This window comes from Pan troglodytes, chromosome 10, assembly GCF_028858775.2.
Source record: "Pan troglodytes isolate AG18354 chromosome 10, NHGRI_mPanTro3-v2.0_pri, whole genome shotgun sequence".
NCBI classification, from domain to species: domain Eukaryota; kingdom Metazoa; phylum Chordata; class Mammalia; order Primates; family Hominidae; genus Pan; species Pan troglodytes.
The window spans coordinates 16,929,489-16,950,141 of record NC_072408.2 but is presented as its reverse complement, the minus strand read 5'-3'; the positions used below and the strand labels follow the sequence as shown (position 1 = coordinate 16,950,141).

Here is a 20,653-nt window from a genome sequence, read left to right as displayed (position 1 = left end):
AATTTATAGCACTAAATGTCCACAAGGGAAAGCAGGAAAGATCTAAAATCGACACCCTAACATCACAATTAAAAGAACTAGAGAAGCGAGAGCAAACAAATTCAAAAGCTAGCAGAAGACAAGAAATAACTAAGATTAGAACAGAACTGAAGGAGATGGAGACACGAAAAACCCTTCAAAAAATCAATGAATCCAGCAGCTGGTTTTTGAAAAGATCAACAAAACAGATAGACCGCTAGCAAGACTAATAAAGAAGAAAAGAGAGAAGAATCAAATAGATGCAATAAAAAATGGTAAAGGGGATACCACCACTGATCCCTCAGTAATACAAACTACCATCAGAGAATGCTATAAACACCTCTATGCAAATAAACTAGAAAATCTAGAAGAAATGGATAAATTCCTAGACACATGCACCCTCCCAAGACTAAACTAGGAAGAAGTTGAATCCCTGAATAGACCAATAACAAGTTCTAAAATTAAGGCAGTATTTAATAGCCTAACAACTGAAAAAAGCCCAGGACCAGATGGATTCACAGCTGAATTCTACCAGAGGTACAAAGAGGAGCTGGTACTATTCCTTCTGAAACTATTCCAAACCATAGAAAAAGAGGGAATCCTCCCTAACTCATTTTATGAGGCCAGCATCATCCTGATACCAAGACCCGGCAGAGACACAACAAAAAAGGAAATTTCAGGCCAATATCCCTGAAGAACATCGAAGTGAAAATCTTCAATAAAATACTGTCAAACAGAATCCAGCAGCACATCAAAAAGCTTATCCGTCACAATCAAGACAGCTTCATCCCTGGGATGCAAGGTTGGTTCAACATATGCAAGTCAATAAATGTAATCCATCACATAAACAGAACCAATGACAAAAACCACATGATTATCTCAATAGATGCAGAAAAGGCCCTCAACAAAATTCAACACCACTTCATGCTAAAAACTCTCAATAAACTAGGTATTGATGGAACGTATCTCAAAATAGTAAGAGCTATGTATGACAAACCCACAGCCAATATCATACTGAATGGGCAAAAACTGGAAGCATTCCGTTTGAAAACCGGTACAAGACAAGGATGCCCTCTCTCACCACTCCTATTCAACTAAGTATTGGAAGTTCTGGCCAGGGCAATCAGGCAAGAGAAAGCAATAAAAGGATATTCAAATAGTAAGAGAGTAAGTCAAATTGTCCCTGTTTGCAGATGACATGATTGTATATTTAGAAAACACTATCATCTCAGCCCAAAATCTCCTTAAGCTGATAAGCAACTTCAGCAAAGTCTCAGGGTAAAAAATCAGGGTGCAAAAATCACAAGCATTCCTATACACCAATAACAGACAAACAGACAGCCAAATCATGAGTGAACTCCCATTCACAATTGCTACAAAGAGAATAAAATACCTAGGAATCCAACTTACAAGGGATGTGAAGGACCTCTTCAAGGAGAATTACAAACCACTGCTCAAGGAAATAAGTATATTCTTTTTCTGCACCTAATATCTTCTCATAAGTTTGAAAGCTTCTAAATTTGGAAAGAAAAGTGCAACATATAAAAATTGTATAAAATATAAAACAACACATTTAACACTTTTACCTAGAAATACTACTTTTAGGGCGGGCTTCTATCATAGAAATAAAGGTGCTACTATTTAAGAAAACATTCAGGATGTTTATTGTAGCTGAGTGAAGAATAGCAAAAGCCTGGAAACAAAGTTAATTCTCTTTGACAAAAGGGTAAAAAATGTATAAACCCACATTATAATTCAACCATTAGAAATATAAGAAATTTTGTTTAGGACACTATTAAGAATTTAAAACGCAAGATACAGAAAAACAGGCATAATTTGATCACATTTGGCATAAAATAAGCGATGAATAAAAATCCTGGATATGATCACATGAAGTCACAGTGGTTTATACTATCACGTAAAAATTTTGAAGGGTACATTTTAGTTTGTTAACAGGGGTTACTCTGCGGCTAGACCAGTGTCGATGATGGAGGGAGAAGGGAGAAGAGATTTTGGCATTTCATTGCACTTTAAAATCTTACACCTGGAGATTAATATTAGAAACTAATAGGCCAAAAATAGTGATCATTGATTATTTCACTATGAATTTTGTCAAACTCTAATACTGACAAATCCATTTGAAAACACTGCTGCAGGTTTCAGAGTAAATTTTGCTTTCCTTAATGGCAGCACAGCTGTTTTCTTTAGCTGGTCCCTTTATGAAGAATCTAGGGAAGAGAGAATAAATACTTTGTTAATCACTGTAGCTGAAGACATCCATTTGTGTCTTCTGCTAATATCCTCTTTGAAATAAAAAAGTAATTCACAATTTCAAAGCATTTTTACATACTTGGATTCACTAACGATTACAGTAACTGTAACTTAGCCTTGTTAGCTGTGGTTGGTCAAGAGTTGCCAGAGAGTCTGCAACTAACAGAAGTAAGAATAAATTTCCCTCCACATTCCCATTCTAGTATTCCTCCTCTTGCCCCATGTAGTTCAGTTAGATTAAAAATAAGATTAACTCCATTTGGACACCTCACTTAACAACCTCTCTTGCCTTCTTATATCTAATTGTATAAGAATGATAATAATACTTCATGATATTGTTTAGCAGTTATATGAATTGATGTTTGTAAAGAACTCAATACACAAAACGAACTGTGCATGACCTAAATAATAAATTGCATATTTATTGCATTATTTACTTATAATGTAACATATTAAAAATATTAACAAATTTACGTATAAAATAATGTAGTGTTAGTGATACATTCTGATAAATTTGTTTGACCTGTGGAAAAAGTTCAAGAAAGAATCTTGGAAAAGGTGCACATGATCTTCAAAGCTTCCAAATTGATAAGGGCAAGTAAGTACTGAATTTTCATATTAGAAAATACACTTTGTCCGAGTTTAGTTTTAAATTTTGTATTGAACATATTATGGACAAAAATCTCCAAGCATGATCTAGACTTAAAACTCAACCCTAAAGGGTAGTGATGAATGGATTTGGAATGAAGACAACACCAAGTTGGGCAACTTCATGATGTTCAGTGACACAACTCTGCTCTCAGATGACACACATCCATAATTTTACACTGCATTCCAAATAATGTTTTTTATTCACTTTTTATATTGATTTAGTGCAGTCAGATAGAAAATATGTAATATTTAATGATGAATAGAAATAAGGGGAAAATAATACAATAACACCATTAAGTTGGTTACTATAATGTACTATTTTTCTATCACTACTATGACAAATTATCACAAATGTAGTGGCCTAAAACAAGGCTAATTTATTATCTTACACCTATGAGTATCAGAAGCCCAAGACTGCCCTACAGGGCTAAGATCAAAACGTCTGCAGAGTCACCTTCTGGATGTACTAGGCAGGAATCCGAGGCCACCTGCGTGCCTTGGCTCACAGACGTGCTTTCACATCATATGAATCTCTGTGTTCCACTTCATATCTCCCAGTATGACTCTAATTCTGCTTCCTCCCTCTTCTAAGGACCCTTGTGATTTAATTGGGGCCACCCAGATAATCCAGCATAATATCCCTATCTCAAGATTCCTCATTTAATCATACCTGCAAAGGCTCTTTTGCCATATAAAATAACACATTCACAGCATTTTGGAATTAGAATGTGGACATCTTTGGGGACCATTATCTTGCCTGCTAACATAGGAATAGGATTTTGAATTTACCTGTTTTACTGTTTATATTTTTAATTAAATATTTTATTATAAAATAATGCACACAAAAATGTTGATAGAACTTTTAAAATCAATAATTCCATGCATTTGTTCGAGACTTTTGGATAATCTTGTTCTATGTTGTATACATCATTTGTATTTTGACACTATGATAATCACATAACACAAAAAATGCACATTGGTTTTATTTTATTACTGAAGATGGCTAAAGAAAACATTGAGACCTTTAAAAATAAGAGACTGCATTCATTCAATCTACTTTTCTATATAAAGTGTGAGAAATTTTAAAATCATAAACCACCATTTTCAAATCCTTTTTCTTTAAAAATCAAATCAAAATATCCATCATTACTCCTGTAAATACTAAATTAATTTTCACTCTTTTGAATTCTGTAGTACCAGTAACTATTTCAGAGTTGAATTTGGTGAACCTGGAGGAGACATACTCTACAATAAACAATAAATCAGATTGCCTTTTAAGAAAGACTCACATCTTTGAATCTATTGGAGAATCATCCACCCAAGTCCATGTCATTTTCAAGGAGGTAAAGTTAAGCCCAATCCATACGTAGTTTAATTGTCTTAGGTTTTTCTGTATAAAAGCCTAAAATGTGGACAATGAGGGACTAAATGAACAAAATATTTTAGCAATTCAGACACACTGAATATTTTAAATGTTATTGCAAAAAAGCACTCTGCATAGGGATTCTTATGGTAATCAATTCATATCTTACTTATACACACATTATATCATATATATGTTACACACACACACACACAATTGCAAGTTGAAGATATGAATTTGGGCCAGATCTAGCTTGAGAAGTGAGGCACTCACTTGGAATACAAAATTTAAGAGGGTGCCCAAAACTCGACAATCAAGGTAAATGATGATTTAATGCAAAGATGGAAAGATATTTGAGGAAAGCCATTTTTTACTGCAAAGATGCCATAACCCTGATACTAGACCAATTACCATTTCAAGTTGGTCATGTATGATTAGTAGATGAGATTTTCTTTCCAAACAATACACATAACTGTCACTCCAACTTTTCATCTCATTAGAGAACCAATAACACTTCCCTTGGTATTTGAGCCATTCTGATTGGCATAGTACTACAGAGAAATGTAGAAAACAAAATGAAATTAAATTACATATGCATCTCTGAAAATTGGCCATAAGAACAATACTTACATGTTGTATAAATAAGAGTTGAGCTACAATAAAATCACTTATAGCAAATTGTCCAGACACAAAAGATGGCCAAAACACAAATGATGGTCCTTGGGAATTAAGACAATTAATTTAATGAGATGAAGCAAAACCTAGACATAATGGGATTTTTGATGCAAGATCTATTATATTGACTAAAATAGCATGAACAAAATAAAATAGCTATTTGAGAGATTAGATAAAATATAATTTGTATCACTTAGAATTTATCCACACAAAGGTTTTTTTTAACTTTTAAGTTCAGGGGTATACGTGCAGGTTTGTTACATAGGTAAATTTGTGTCATGGGGGTTTGATGTACAGATTATTTCAACATCCAAGTAGCACCCAGTACCCATTAGTTATTTGTTCTGATCCTCTCCCTCCTCCCACCCTCCACCCTCAAGTAGGCCCCAGTGTGTGTTTTTTCCCTCTATGTGTCCATGTGTTCTCATCATTAAGCTCCCACTTGTAAGTGAGAACATGCAATGTTTGGCTTTCTGTTCCCGCATTAGTTTGCTAAGGATAATAGCCTCCAGCTCCATCCATGTTTCTGCAAAGAACATGATCTCATTCATTTTTATGGCTTCATAGTATTCCATGGTGTATATGTACCACATTTTCTTTATCCAGTCTACTATTGATGTGCATTTAGGTTGATTCCGTGTTTTTCTATAGTGAATAGTGCTGCAATGAACATACAGATGCATGTGTCTTTATAATAGAATGATTTACGTTCCTTTGGGTATATACCCAGTAATGGGATTGAGGGGTTGAAGGGTATTTCTGCCTTTAGGTCTTTGAGGAATTGCCACACAGTCTCCCATAATGGCTGAACAAATTTACGCTTCCACCACCAGTGTATAAGCATTCCTTTTTCTCCACACCCTCCCCAGCACGTTATTCTTTGACTTTTTAATAATGGCCATTCTGACTGGTGTGAGTTAGTACCTCATCGTCGTTAACATCACTGATAATTACAAGAAATGCAAGTAAAAACCACACAAAGTTTTAAAATCGCTCTCCTTGTAGTTTTGTATGTGTATCCCCTTCTCCCTCTTAATATTAATTAATGATTAAATTATGTCAAGAATAACAATTTATTTTCAACTTCTTTATTTTCAACCTCTTAATAACTGAAATATTATGAAGTTCTTTGATTTTCCTAGCTTAATATTAAGGTAAATTAAATTAAATGGAAAATACCGAGATTTTTGGCATAGTATTGAGAAAAAGTGAGATATATATAAAAATATATGTAAAGGCCAATATAACTATTTTAACTTATGGCCCATTACAATCTGTCTCTTTTTATTTATTTTTTATCGTGATTATTTTTCTTCACTTAACATAAAATTCACCATTTTAGCCATTTTAAAGTGCAAGTGCAGTGGCTTCTAATACACCCACAATGTACAACTATCACTACTATCTCATTCTAGAACATTTTCATTACATATAAACACTAAGTAGTCACTATTCATCTTCTACTCCCCCAGCCCTGGCGACCACTAGCCTGCTTTATGCCACTATGGATTTAACTATGATGGACCTTTCATATAAATGGAATCATACAATATGTGGCCTTTTGTATCTGGCTTTTTCATTCATTCAGCACAATGTTTTCAAGGTTCATAAAAGTTGTAGCATGTATCAGTACTACATTCTATTTTATGGTTGTAAGAATATTTCATAACATGTATGTAGTGCATTTTGTTTATCTCTTCATCAGCTGACGGACATCTGAGCTGCTTCCATTCTTTGGCTATTATGAATATTGTTACAATGAACATTCATGTACAAATTTTTGTAAGGACATATGTCTTCCATTTTATTAAATATATACCTAAAAGTTGAAGGTTGGGTCATGTGATAATTTGAGGAACTGTCAAACTGTTTTCCACAGTACTATAAAATTTTACATTTCTACCAGCAATATGTGAGCAATTTCTCCACATCCTCACCAACACTTGCTCTTTTTGTGTGATTATAGCCATCCTGGAGGGTGTGCAGTGGCTTTCCACCCTGGTTTTGATTTCATATTTCCCTAATGAATGATCATATTAAACATCTCTTCAAGTGCTTATTGGCCTTTTGTATAGTGTTTTTTGGAGAAATGTCTATTCATTTTTAAATGTTCATTTTTAAACTGGGTTGTGTTTTTGAGTTATAAGTGTTCTTTCTATGTTCTGAATATAATACTCCTATCTGATATCTTTCTCTTTTGGTGTGTTGCCTTTTCCATTTGACATGTTAGAACGACATGAATTTTGGGAATTCAGAGGTAAAACTTTTATGAACTGAATGTTTGCATACCCCAAAATTCATATGCTGAAATCCTGCCTCTCAATATGATGGTATTAGGAGGTGGGCATTTAGGAGCTAAGAACAGATGATCAGAATGGGATTAGTACTTGTAAGCGTCCTGAGATAACTTGAGTCATTCTGCTATCTGCCATGAGAGATTACAATGAGAAGCTGGCAGTCTGCAACAGACAAGAGGGCCCTCACCAGAACCCAACCACGCTGGCACCATGATCTCAGTCTTCCAGTCTTTAGAACTGTGAGGAATAAATATCTGTTGTTTATAAGCAACCTAGTTTATGGTAATTAGCTGCTGCACCCCAAACTGAGTAAGGCCCATCCACATGGCCTCATCTAAATCTAATTACTTTCTAAAGACCCCGTCTCCAAATCCCATCACATTCGGGAATTAAAGTTTTAATATATAAATTAGGGGGAGGGCACAATTCAGTTCATAGCAGCAACCAAGTAAATGTGAAGGCAAATTGTGATTGATTCTCCTGAAAAATGTGTACTAAATAAAACATGTTAGCTAAGTCTGTACCCAAACTATTTACCCATGTTTTGAAGGTCATTCATTAAAGCAATTATCCAATAGAGGTGCTCTAATAAAAGGAATAATTGTTCTTAACTCCCTGTAGTCTATAGTTAGCCTTCACTCTCTAGTAGTGGCTTTAAACGTAGGCCACACCAGGAAGTTAAAAGGCAACATGGTAAAGAATAGAATTCCTTTGACAAAGTCAGCTATAACAGACCACAATCCTGCAGTTCTTTGCCTTGGTTGGTATCTTGGAGCATTTACCACTCACAGTGGCAGGGAAGATTGACTGTTTTCCACTACGTGGTGCCCGCCAATAGTGTAAAAGCTTTCCATGAGATCACGTGCTGACTGAGAAGGTCCATTTCAAGGATGAACAAAGGAATAGTCTTGGGGGACAACCGGGATGAAAGCATCTTTTAGCAAAATGGGGCCAATTTTAATATTTGAGCAGGGAATTGCCTCTTTAATTTACCCTTCCTCAAAGCTACTCACCCCCCAGAAAAATCACTGTAACTTATGAGTGCTTCCTGGAATAAGAGGAATTTGGGCATTCATGTCTAAAAGTCAGTCAGAGCCAGTCAAAGTTGTTTATTTTTTGAAGACTCAACCTCAATTAATATAGTAAAAGAGTGGATGTCTACGAGAAGAGCCCTGCTTTCATGCTCACCATATCCCTATGTGGGAGCAGGATCCTGCCGTTCATGGATACAGAGGGAGGTGCAGAAGGAAAGATTGCCTCCAGAAGCTAAGGAGTAGACTGGCACTGTTGTCATGTAACCCTAGTAAGTATTGTAATTGTTTCACCAGTTTACCGGAGATTATCCAACCTGGGACCCGCTTGTCTTTTGGGGTCCGATATAAACTCTCTTGTTCTCAGGGCTCACCCTGAAGCAGGGGCCTGGCTGTAGTTGGTTTGTTTGGCCTAGCAAAGAGGTGGCCTTGCTATCAGTAGTAATTTTGATTCAAGTCAGGTGAGGTGTTATTTGTAGAATTAGCAGACAACATGTAACTGAGTTTGTTTTTCATGAGTTTCTATGAAATCCAGAGCACCTATGGACTCTTGAATTGTTTTAGCAGTAGATATCACTGCCAGTAAAGAAGACTTAGATATCTGCCTTGAGGCTACCAAAGGATGTTTGTAAAAATTAAGTTGACTGTGTTAGCTTTTGTCACATGAGGCAAGGTATAACAGTTGGAACAAACAATAGGACTGACTGAAAAGCTTGAGAGGAAAAGCCAGAGAATGAGCTGTTTCATGAATAAGGACTTTGGAAAGCTCCCACATAATCCTGAAAATCTGGAAGGCCAGGCACAAGCCCTGGGCTGGATGCATGCTCAGAAATTACCTGAAAAGGTCCTAAGATCTCACCTTTGGCTGACCTTTAAGCTCTGCACACAAAAACATTGTGCATATCTATATTTACAGATATACATAAAACTATAAATATTTATAGATATAGAGATACATATAAATATATATGTATTTATAGATATAGAGATACATATAAGTATATATGTATCTATATTTATAGATATACACGCACAATGGACTATTTTTCACCCATAAAAAGGAATAAAATGTGGATGAACTTTAAAAACATTATGCTAAGTGAAAGAAGCCCAAGGCCAAATATTGTGTGATTCTATTCCATGAAAATCCAGAATAGGTAAATCCATATAGACTGAAAGAAGATTTGTAGTTGTCAGAGGCTAAGGGGAGAGAGAATGGAGAGTGATTTGCTTGTTGGGTATGTAAGGGATTTATTTTTGGGAAAAGTTTTTCAACTAGATAAACATGGTAGTTCACAACGTTTGAAGGTTCTAAACATCATGAAATTGTTTACTTTTAAAGGTTCAAATTTTGAATTGTACCTCAGCTAAGAAAAGGAATAGGAAATAAATATATTGTAGCTCAATATACAGTATTTATAGCTACTTTAATTAATGTTTAATGCCATGTACATGATTCCATGTTTACCTACCAAAGCCGCCTTAACTTTTCTAAGGTGTCATTGCAATGATACCCAACACAATGACAGATATTACAGATAGGGAGACAATAAAATATGAGGTAAAGCTACAATATCTATTAGTTTGGGAAATATACCTGTAAAACAGACAGATAAGCCAAATGAAGACAGTGTCAATAAGTAGAACATAAAATATATAAAATTTTCACGTATGATAAAGGAGGAAATACGAACTAGTAGATTAGAAAAAAATCCTTTTATAATAATTATACATTTATCTGGAAAGTCATAATATATCATCTCATACAATAAAACAAATGTCAAAATGATCAGTTAAGTATCAAAAAGTTAAACTTAAAAGTAAAGAATAGAACTTCATCAGGGTGGAAGTATTGGAGGGTCCCCTGCCAGCAAAGATCACCTATCCACTCTAAGAGGGAGTTAAGACTGGCGGTTTGGGGATAGTGCCAAGAGATATCAGCTGTGATGGCTTGGAAAAACAGTGTAAACCGGCAGTGTAAACAAGAGTAGGGCATTTATAAGTAGTTGAGAATGGTGAATAGGAGTATGACTAGACAGAAGATAGTAGGGATGACTAGTTTTTGGGGCTCGGTCCAAGTAGTGGGGGTAACTTTGTAAAGCCCTGTTGCAAAAAGTAGCGTAAGGACAAACAGACCTAATAGAATGAAGGGATCATTCCCATTCTTATGTCACCCTCTACCTCTCCCCAGCTATCTCCACCACACTACCAACCTTACTTATTCTCTCCTAGCCATTTCTAATCTCTCCTTATTGAACAACTGCTGGCTTTGCATTTCCCTTTCTTCCAGTGCCTACACAGCTGCCCCCACCTTACATATAGACTGGGCAACATCTGTCTCCCTATACCTCTGAACTTCCTTTAACAGCCCTCACCTTTACCCTCCTGAAGAACTCATTTACTTTCTAGACAGGTCCAGCAAGACCTCCCCAGACATTTCATATCAGCAAGCTGCCGCCCTCCTCCACACTTACTTAAAAAACCTTTCTCCTTATATCAACTCTACTCCCCCCATATTTGGACCTCTCACAACACAAACTACTATTCCTATTCCTGTGGCCACTCCTTTATGTATCTCTCGGCAAAGACCCACTGGAATTCCCCTAGTAACCCTTCACCTTCTCCATGTTCCTTTACTCTTCATCTCCAAAGTCCAGCTACGCATGTCACCAAAACAATTGGAGCCTTCCAGCTCTGTATTACAGAAAAGCCCTCTATCAATACTGGCAAACTTAAAAACATTAGCAGTAATTATTGCTTAGGAAGACACTTACCCTGTATTTCACTCCATCCTCGGCTACCTTCCCCTTGCTCGTCAGACCCTCCTCCCAGGCCCTCTTCTTGTTTACTTATACCCAGCCCCGAAAATAACAGTGAAAGGTAGCTCATAGACACTCAACATTTTCTCATATACCATGAAAATGGAACCTCCCCCTCTACGCAGTTACCTCATCAGTCCCCATTACAACCTCTGACGGCTGTCGCCCTAGCTGGATCCCCAGGAGTCTGGCTACAAGACACCCCTTTCAGCACTCCTCATCTTTTTACTTTGCATCTCCAGTTTTGCCTCGCACAAGGCCTCTTCTTCTTCTGTGGATCCTCTACCTCCATGTGTCTACCTGCTAATTGGACAGGCACATGCACACTAGTTTTCCTTACTCCCAAAATTCAATTTGCAAATAGGACCGAAGAGCTCCCTGTTCCCCTCATGACACCAACATGACAAAAAAGTGTTATTCCACTAATTCCCTTGCTTGTTGGTTTAGGACTTTCTGCCTCCACTATTGCTCTCGGTACTGGAATAGGAGGCATTTCAACCTCTGTCACGACCTTCCTTAGCCTCTCTAATGACTTCTCTGCTAGCATCACAGACATATCACAAACTTTATCAGTCCTCCAGGCCCAAGTTGACTCTTTAGCTGCAGTTATCCTCCAAAACCGCCGAGGCCTTGACTTAGTCACTGCTGAAAAAGGAGGACTCTGTATATTCTTAAATGAAGAGTGTTGTTTTTACCTAAATCAATCTGGCCTGGTGTATGACAACATAAGAAAACTCAAGGATAGGGTCCAAAAACTTGCCAACCAAGCAAGTAATTATGCTGAACGCCCTTGGACACTCTCTAACTGGATGTACTGGGTCCTCCCAATTCTTAGTCCTTTAATACCTATTTTTCTCCTTCTTTTATTCGGACCTTGTATCTGCCGTTTAGTTTCTCAATTCATCCAAAACCGTATCCAGGCCATCACCAATCATTCTATACAACAAATGCTCCTTCCAACAACCCCACAATATCACCCCTTACCACAAAATCCTCCTGCAAGTTGACCTCTCCCACTCTAGGTTCCCACGCCACACCTAATCCCGCTCGAAGAAGCCCTGAGAAACATCGCCCATTATCTCTCCATGCTACCCCCCGCCCCCAAATTTATTTTTCGCTGCCCCAACACTTCAGTACTATTTTATGTTATTTTTCTTATTACTGTAAGAAGGCAGGACTGTCAGGCCTCTGAGCCCAAGCTAAGCCATCGCATCCCCTGTGACCTGAACGTATATACGCCCAGATGGCCTGAAGTAACTGAAGAATCACAAAAGAAGTGAAAATGGCTTGTTCCTGTCTTAACTGATGACATTCCACCATAAAAGAAGTGAAAATGGCCAGTCCATGCCTTAACTGATGACACTACCTTGTGAAAGTCCTTCTCCTGGCTCATCGTGGCTCAAAAAGCTCCCCCACTGAGCACCTTGTGACCCCCACTCCTGCCTGCCAGAGAATTACCTTCTTCGACTGTAATTTTCCTTAACCTACCCAAATCCTATAAAACGGCCTCACTCCTATCTCCCCTTCGCTGACTCTTCTTTTCGGACTCAGCCCGCCTGCACCCAGGTGAAATAAACAGCCTTGTTGCTCAAAAAAAAAAAAAAAAAAAAGTTAAACATTTAAAAATAGAAGGTAATGTTTTCAAAATTCTGTATGACTGGAATTTCTAAGCTTAAAAGTCTAACCTTAAAATCATAATGAATAATTTTTAAAATATTGACTTTTATCCAGTCTGTATTTCAGAAAAAGAAGAATAAATAAGTGACAAACAAGAATGGCTATTTACATACTGCTTTTTAATAACAACTAACTTTCCATATTTATATGTATCAACTGGATTTTAAATTCCTGGAGGGCAGAGCCTATTTCTTGTGTTGTTTTACCATTTTCTCCCACTGCAACAAGTTTAAAGATACCTAAATCGAGTTTTGAATGAAAAGTAGACTTATACCAAACCTTTACTTGTTACTTTAATCTATTGCATACCTGTTCAAAAATACTTCACATTTAGAGAGTCCAAAAGATTAAAACTAGGATAAGCCAAAGCCTTGAGACATACCTGTCTGGTCTGCAGATCTCGAAGCACAAAGGTCTTTATTACTTATATTTCTTCTTGTGCCATTATTCACTTTTAGATCTCCAGTGTCCTCATACTGAGTGGCATTTGAACAACTTCCTTTTTGGCATTTTAGCAATACTCCCTGAGAAACTTGAATACAGGACTATTTTAAGGTTAGGTAAATATCTTCTCTATGGAATGTCTCAGGGACACATTCAATGGAATGATTCTGATGATTGGAACAAGAAATAATTGAAACGGTCACTAGGATCTTTTTAAAATTTTCATGTCTACTGATGGAAAGAATTCAAAATATTATACAATCAATTCATTTATACAACACGTATTTGGTGAGAATCTATTCTATGCCAGGCATTCCTACGAACTGGTAATACAATAATAAATAAAGCCAAGTTTCTGCTCAGGGAAGTATATAGGCTCTTTTCATCCTTTCTTAATGTTTTGCTGCAGCCTCCAACACTGTAGTCAGCACATTGTACCATAATTACTTAGTACCTGCTTCTCCCACTAGAATATCACATTCCTCACCCTGACTATTCTTTTCTTAAAAATTTTGGGGAATTTGTAATATTTGGAGTATTGTAGTTGCTCAGTGAATATTTGTTGGACAAAAGGAAAAGCAAACTAAATGCAACCTTAGATAAAATATATTAAAATATTTAAGCAAAACAGTAAAATTTTATCTATTAAAGTATCCAAGAAACACAGAAAAATGGTTTCAAATACCACACATACACACACACACACACACACACACTCTACACATACACTCCTTTCTCCGTATTAGACTGTATGCCACTTGAGGGCAAGATACTTACCTGATTTGACTGCATATTAAATATAGCACTGTGGAGTGTACTAATAGAGCTTTACATGCAGTAGCTTCTAATTCAATCTTGGTTAATGCAGTGAAGAATGAATGAATAATTATAAAAAGATTTATAAGAGACAAGTAAACATCTTTCATATTTTTATTTAATTAAGATCTTCTAAACTTACCCAACAGGATCAAGGAGATCAAAGTCAAAGTGAGAATACCATTCACGGATCCAGATATTCCCAGTAAGATTTTATACCAGTGCAACATCACTGAATAATCTGAGACATTAATCACATAAATTAGTTTAGAAAAGTATGTTTCCAGGAAGTAATACAATAGCAATTGTAATAATAGGATTGTATAAAATATTAGTTTTGGTTTCAAAAGATATTAGGCAATCAAAAGCATGAAGGCTAAGTAAATACAAAAATATATACATTTATTTAATAATGATAACACTCTTGATGGTCAGAAGCTATGATACGTGTCATATCAAATCCTAAGAAATTGCTAATATTTAACATTATTAACTTGTAGAAAGAATTTTACTCTATGCACTGAATAATTTTCCAACCATTGCAGAGACACATGCACTCATGCACATGCACATGCATTTACAGATAATACATGTGTATCCACATAAACACTTTCTAATTAATCATTAATATAACACTTACAAGTCCTTTGAGCCTTTTTTATTTACTAAGGATGAATCAGAACTAAATATGGCTTTAGGTATCCTGCTATTTTAATCAAAAAAACCCTAAAATCCTTTGTAAGTCATGAATAATATTTCATCTTCTTATTACATGCTAAACTTTTAAGAACTGTTTTATTTTTCATAGACTTACACTGTCAGGTTTAAGATAAGAGTGCTTGTTCAATGATTATTATTCAAGAAACTGCTATCATTGGACAGAGAGTAGAGAGTCTCATCCAGAGGATTTAGGTCTGCTGGGCACTGACTTATGAAATTACATGAATAATTATGTTATACTGAATAAGTGAATATCTATACTTTGTGAAACATTTTGTCCTTATCAAAGATAATTTATGTAAATCTATCATAATAATTGATAAGAATCCTCTATTGTAACCGAAATTATTCTTATTGTTCAGTCAATAAATTGAATTACTAATGCTGAAATTTATATTCTAAATACTCTTTAAACCTGAGAAAATAGAGAAACTACATTTGACGCTGTCAAGCCCTGTCAAGAAAGCACATGATGAACCCTATAGAATGATATTTTAGATAAATAGTTTGCAGGTTTTCTCTTATCATAACATTGTCAAAGATATTAAAATAATTTTATCAGAATTCATTTAATGAATACTCCACATTTCTGAGATTATTTTTGAATTTTTGATATATTAATATTGATAAGAAATTCCAAGAAATCAAGCATGTGTCTTAAAAAAGTCATATATTTATTTTAAAACTTAAAAAATAATTATCAGAAAACATTAGGAAAAAAAGTTGTGGAAGGTAGTTGAAATTCAACTCAGACTGAATTATTTCTCCTAAGCACTACAGGTTGTAGTGAGCCGAGATCGCGCCACTGCACTCCAGCCTGGGCGACAGAGCGAGACTCCATCTCAAAAAAAAATAATAAAATAAAAATAAAAGTAAAAAAAAATTTTAAAAGATGCTGAATAATGGAGAAAGTAAAACTTTCATTGTCCTGTGTTTTCTCCTATAAGGAAATGGTTTAATTTAACTTATAATGGTTAAAACACAAGCCTTTTAACCACCCAAAACCAGAAATAATAAAATGGAAAAACAAAATCAGTCTTATGAATGTCTGTACAAAAATGGTAAATACATTATCAGCAACCAAAATATATTATAACCATGATTGGTTTATTCTAGGAATATAAAGATTATTCAATAGGAGGAAATCCATATTAATATTATGTTAATAAAGTTAGGGAAAAAAATCTATCATCATCTCAATAGATGTAAAAAATGAAATTGATAAAATCTTATATCTTTATGTTAAAAAACAGAAATTAATAGATACTTGTTCAACATAATAGTTTTATGTCTAATGAAGCTAACATCTTATTCAATTGAGAAAACTGAAAGAAGCTTTTCTGCTTAAGTCCCGAAAAAGAAAGATAGCTCAAATCTCCACTACTTTTTAATACGAAGAGGTAATATATAATTCAATGAAGAAAAATATTCTAATTACAGGTAGAAATATTAGAAAAAGAAGGTAAAATTATTTGAAGGTAATGTGAGTGCAGATTTGGTAAAATAAAAGAATCAATTGAAAAAATACCGTTAATTCCAGAAACAAAAAATAGTAGCTGCATTTATAAAAATAACATACTAAAATCAGTGCCCTGTATAATCCAGTAACCACTGTGAAAACATAGATGAAAGAAATTCATTGCTTACGGATAGTTAACCAAAAAAAACAAAAAGAAAACTAGACAGAAACTCAACAAGTGTCCCAACCCAACACAAACAAAACAAAACAAAACTAACCGAAAACTGAGTAACATTAATTTGATCATGTTCTTGGATAAGAAAACCATGTGTCAAAAATATAAATTCTCCCTAAGCTTAATGACAGACTAGGAAGTAATTTAGACGTAAAAGCTACATCGGGTTGTTTTATTTTTTGTTGTTTGTGGTGAGTGAGCCTGAATAATTTTTTATAAAGTTATCTGAAAGAACAAAAGAGTGAGAATAGCTAAGTAAACACTGGAAATATAGAAATACAAAATGGTAAATTTTATGAAGGGTGCTGGATTTATGCAAGGTGGATTTCTCTGAAAGTAATTTTTTTAACTTTTTAAATTTTTATTTATTTATTTGAGACAGGGTCTCACTCTGTTGCTCAGGTCGGAGTGCAGTGGCACCATTAGAGCTCTTTGTAACCTTGAGCTCCTGGGCTCAGAGATCCTCCCTCCTGAGCACCCTGTGTAGCTAGGACTACAGGCATGTGCCACCATGACTGATTAATTTTTTATCTCTATTGTTTGTAGAGATGGGGGTCTTGATTTGTTGCCCAGGAAGGTCTTGAACTCCTGGCCTCAAGCGATCATCCTGCCTCGGCCTTCCAAAGTGCTGGGATTAATGGCATGAGCCACCACACTTGGCCCCTCATTATATAAGTTTGACTGAAAATATGTAAATGTTTTATGCTACTATAAAGTAAGTTAAACAAAAATGAAAAAAAATCCATAAAAAATGAAGAAAAGGAATCTAACCAGGTATTGTTAAGTGTCTTCACTATAGAGAGAGGAATTACTTAAAGTGATTTTAAAACATTTAACTGTGCATGCTCAATGGAATATATCTTCAGGATTTTTTAAAACCGCAAAACATTTTAATCTGTTTTAAGTAACTATTATTATAATATTATTTCTATAGTGATTCTGAAACTACTACATATGTATAGTGGGATAGAGCAATTATGTAATTTCTTACTATCACTGGCAACAAAGGTTTTTCAATATATGAGAAAAGATTTACAAATATGTCATCACAAAATTAAGTTAAATGAATGAACATCATAACCCCAAGGCTCACATTGTCAATCTAATTCACATAAAATACGTCTTACCTCAAGCTTTAATAAATATTAGCTAAAGGTACAAGACATAAATATTAGTATGTGTCACTTAAATATCTGGGAGCTGAAAATCTGCACATTTTTGCTTCAGACAGACATTTATGAACAGAGTGTGGAAAAAAGTCTTCAGAGAAGTCACTACGTGTTGTAGTCTTTCAGGTTTAATATCTCTGGTTTCCAAAAATGAAATAAAAATTGAATGTAGGAAGTAAAGACTTGAAAATATGGGAATCTAAAAATTCACATGAAAGAAGCAATAAATTTCTTATACATAGCACGTATGTAACTCTAAGATGAATCAGTGATGGATGATACTTGTGGAAGGACTCAAGAGATAACTAAAATTTTCATGGGTGAAGTTATTAAAAGAGAAATATTTAGAAAGCAACAGAACAGAACAGACAGTCTCTATAACTGTGATTATTTGTGTCTTTAATTTCTGCTTATCTCTTTTGCCAAATCACATTAAGGTGGCATGATGGAATTGCACTGTGTATGGAGGGTATGCTTGAAGTAGCAAATTAAAATGTTGATTGCTGGTGTATAAACTTTATTTTGAGTCAACTTGGTGAAAAAGCATATTTTAAAGTTTTTGAGAAGTTGAATTAAAAATTAGTATTAAAGGCTGGGCGCGGTGGCTCATGCCTATAATCCCAACACTTTGGAAGACTGAGGTGGGTGGATCACCTGAGGTCAGGAGTTCAAGACCAGCCTGGCCAACATGGTAAAACCCCATCTCTACTAAAAATACAAAAAATTAGCCGGGCGTGGTGGCGGGCACCTATAATCTCAGCTACTCAGGAGGCTGAGGCAGGAGAATTGCTTGAACCTGGGAGGCAGAGGTTGCAGTGAGCCGAGATCATGCCATTGCACTCCAGCCTGGGCAACAACAGTGAAACTCCGTCTCAAAAAAAAAAAAAAAAAAAGCATTAAAACACCATATTCTGTGAATGATAAGGAGGTGAATGGCACCAAATATTCACTAATTTGAAATTGTTAATTTTAATTGAGTGTGTATATTTCCTCAGAGAATGTCCTTAAGAAATTATATCAGACAAAATATTACAAGTAAGTGTTAGTTCCACATTGATAAATGGGAGAGAGAGAGATTATCTCATAGTAAATTTGTAAGATTAAATGAAGGAACATAGATAAAACTTTCTGTATAGTGCCGGCAACTGGTGTTTCTTAAATGGTAAGAGAGGTTGTTATTTTTAAATCATTATTAATATTGGAAGAGAGGACAGGGGAGAGAGATACAGAGATAGAGAAAGAAAAGCACCCAAATACTGAAACGGTCCAATAACACAATGGAACAGGATACGGGAAACTACCATGTTAATTCACACCAATTGAAAAAAAGAAATTAAATTCCATACCTTTAAATGTAAGTTGAGATGTTTGGGCAGAACTCCTTTTCTTTGACTGTACATTCAATGTCATGTATCTTTCTTCATCTTGCATCTTCAATGTGAGTGAATGTGTGTGTATACAGGTATGTTTTGTTTTATTAAGCATAACATGAAATGAGGAAAGAATAATAAAGCTGCTGCTAATCAGAGATGCTCCTCAAATTGTCCTTTCACAGTACATATGAGGGTTCACAGTTTCACTTATTTGTGAAAACCTCAGAGGAAATGTTTTCTTTTTAAAAGTTGCCTTCCCATGACATAGATAACACATAATTTCTCAACTGTCCACCACATATTGAATTGAATATTCTTTTGAGTGCTTTACAAATTTCTCTTAATTTACCCTTAAAGTCAAGGGAATGGAAATTATGCCCTTTTTTGAGGTGAGGTTAATAACATATAGCTGCCTTTTGTTATAGCCTAAATATTTATATCATTTGAATTACCCTCCCTAACATATTGATATTTAATTTAATAACTTGCAATTGCCAAGCAATTAAATTCTTTATCCTAAAACAATATTGTTTATAAATCATGCTAATAATTTAACAGTATAATTTGATTTTTTTTTAACTTTTAGGTTCAGGGCTACATGTGTAGGTTTGTTATATAGGTAAAATCATGTCACAGGGGTTTGTTGTACATATTATTTCATCACCCAGGTATTCAGACTAGTACTACATAGTTATGTTTTTCTGATCCTGCCCCTGCTCTCACCCTCCACCTTCAAGTAGGCCCCGGTGTCTGTCATTCTTCTCTATGTGTACATGTGTGCTCATCATTTAGATCCCAATTATTAGTGAGAACATGTGGTATTTGGTTTTCTGTTCCTCCATTAGTTTGTTAAGGGTAATGGCCTCTAGCTTCATCTAGGTTCCTGCAATGGACATCATCTCATTCTTTTTTTATAGCTGCATAGTATTCCTTTGTATATGTGTATCACATTTTCTTTATCCAGTCTACCATTGATGGACATTTAGGTTGATTGCATGTCTTTGCTATTGTCAACAGTGCTGCCATGAACAGATGCATGCATTTGTCTTTATGATAGATTTATATTCCTTTGGGTGTATACCAGTAACGGGATTGCTGGGTCAAATTTCTGGTTTTAGGTCTTTAAGGAATCACCATGCTATCTTTCATAATGGTTGAACTAATTTACACTCCCATCAAAGGTGCATAAGTGAACCCTTTTCTCCACTACCTCATCAGCATCTGTTATTTTTTGACTTTTTAATAGTAGCCATTCGACTGGTATGAGATGGTATCTTATTGTGGTTTTAATTTGCATTTCCCTAATGATTAGTGCCTATTGGAGGATAGAGGGTGGGAAGAGGGAAAGGATCAGGAAAAATAACTAATGGGTACTAGGGTTAATATCTGAGTGAAGAAATAATCTTTACAGCAAACCCCCATTACACAAGTTTACCTATGTAACAAATTTGCACATGTACTCACGAATTTAAAATAAAATTTTAAAAACACAATATACCCTTTTAAATAAGATAAACTATTAATTCAAGGAGAAAATATTTGACAAATTATCAGAAATATATTTGTTGCTTAATGACAAAAGTAAAAGGATAATACATTTTTGTGTTATTTTTGTTTATTTTTACTTGCTAAATT

General features: G+C 35.1%; 1 protein-coding gene across 1 annotated transcript; it reads right to left on the bottom strand.

Annotated features, from left to right (window-relative positions):
- Positions 1 to 1,987: 1,987 nt before the first annotated feature.
- Positions 1,988 to 19,089, bottom strand: KLRF1 (killer cell lectin like receptor F1). Its single transcript, NM_001079918.1, has 6 exons — positions 18,992 to 19,089; positions 14,205 to 14,303; positions 13,185 to 13,334; positions 4,715 to 4,854; positions 4,230 to 4,342; positions 1,988 to 2,246 (listed from the first exon to the last, which is right to left on the bottom strand). Exons 1-6 carry the CDS (start codon positions 19,074 to 19,076, stop codon positions 2,138 to 2,140), a joined length of 696 nt encoding a protein of 231 aa, NP_001073387.1. The 5' UTR covers positions 19,077 to 19,089; the 3' UTR covers positions 1,988 to 2,137.
- Between the last annotated feature and the right edge of the window lie 1,564 nt (positions 19,090 to 20,653).

What these genes read in the sequence shown, in the direction of transcription:
- KLRF1 (NM_001079918.1), bottom strand. Translation starts at nt 19,076, where the DNA reads ATGCAAGATGAAGAAAGATACATGACATTGAATGTACAGTCAAAGAAA. An exon ending in GAGATCTGCAGACCAGACAG is followed by an intron (nt 4,855 to 13,184) that starts GTATGTCTCAAG and finishes ATTTCTCTGTAG; the next exon opens with TACTATGCCAATCAGAATGG. An exon ending in TCTCCAATAGATTCAAAGAT is followed by an intron (nt 2,247 to 4,229) that starts GTGAGTCTTTCT and finishes TCTCTTCCCTAG; the next exon opens with ATTCTTCATAAAGGGACCAG.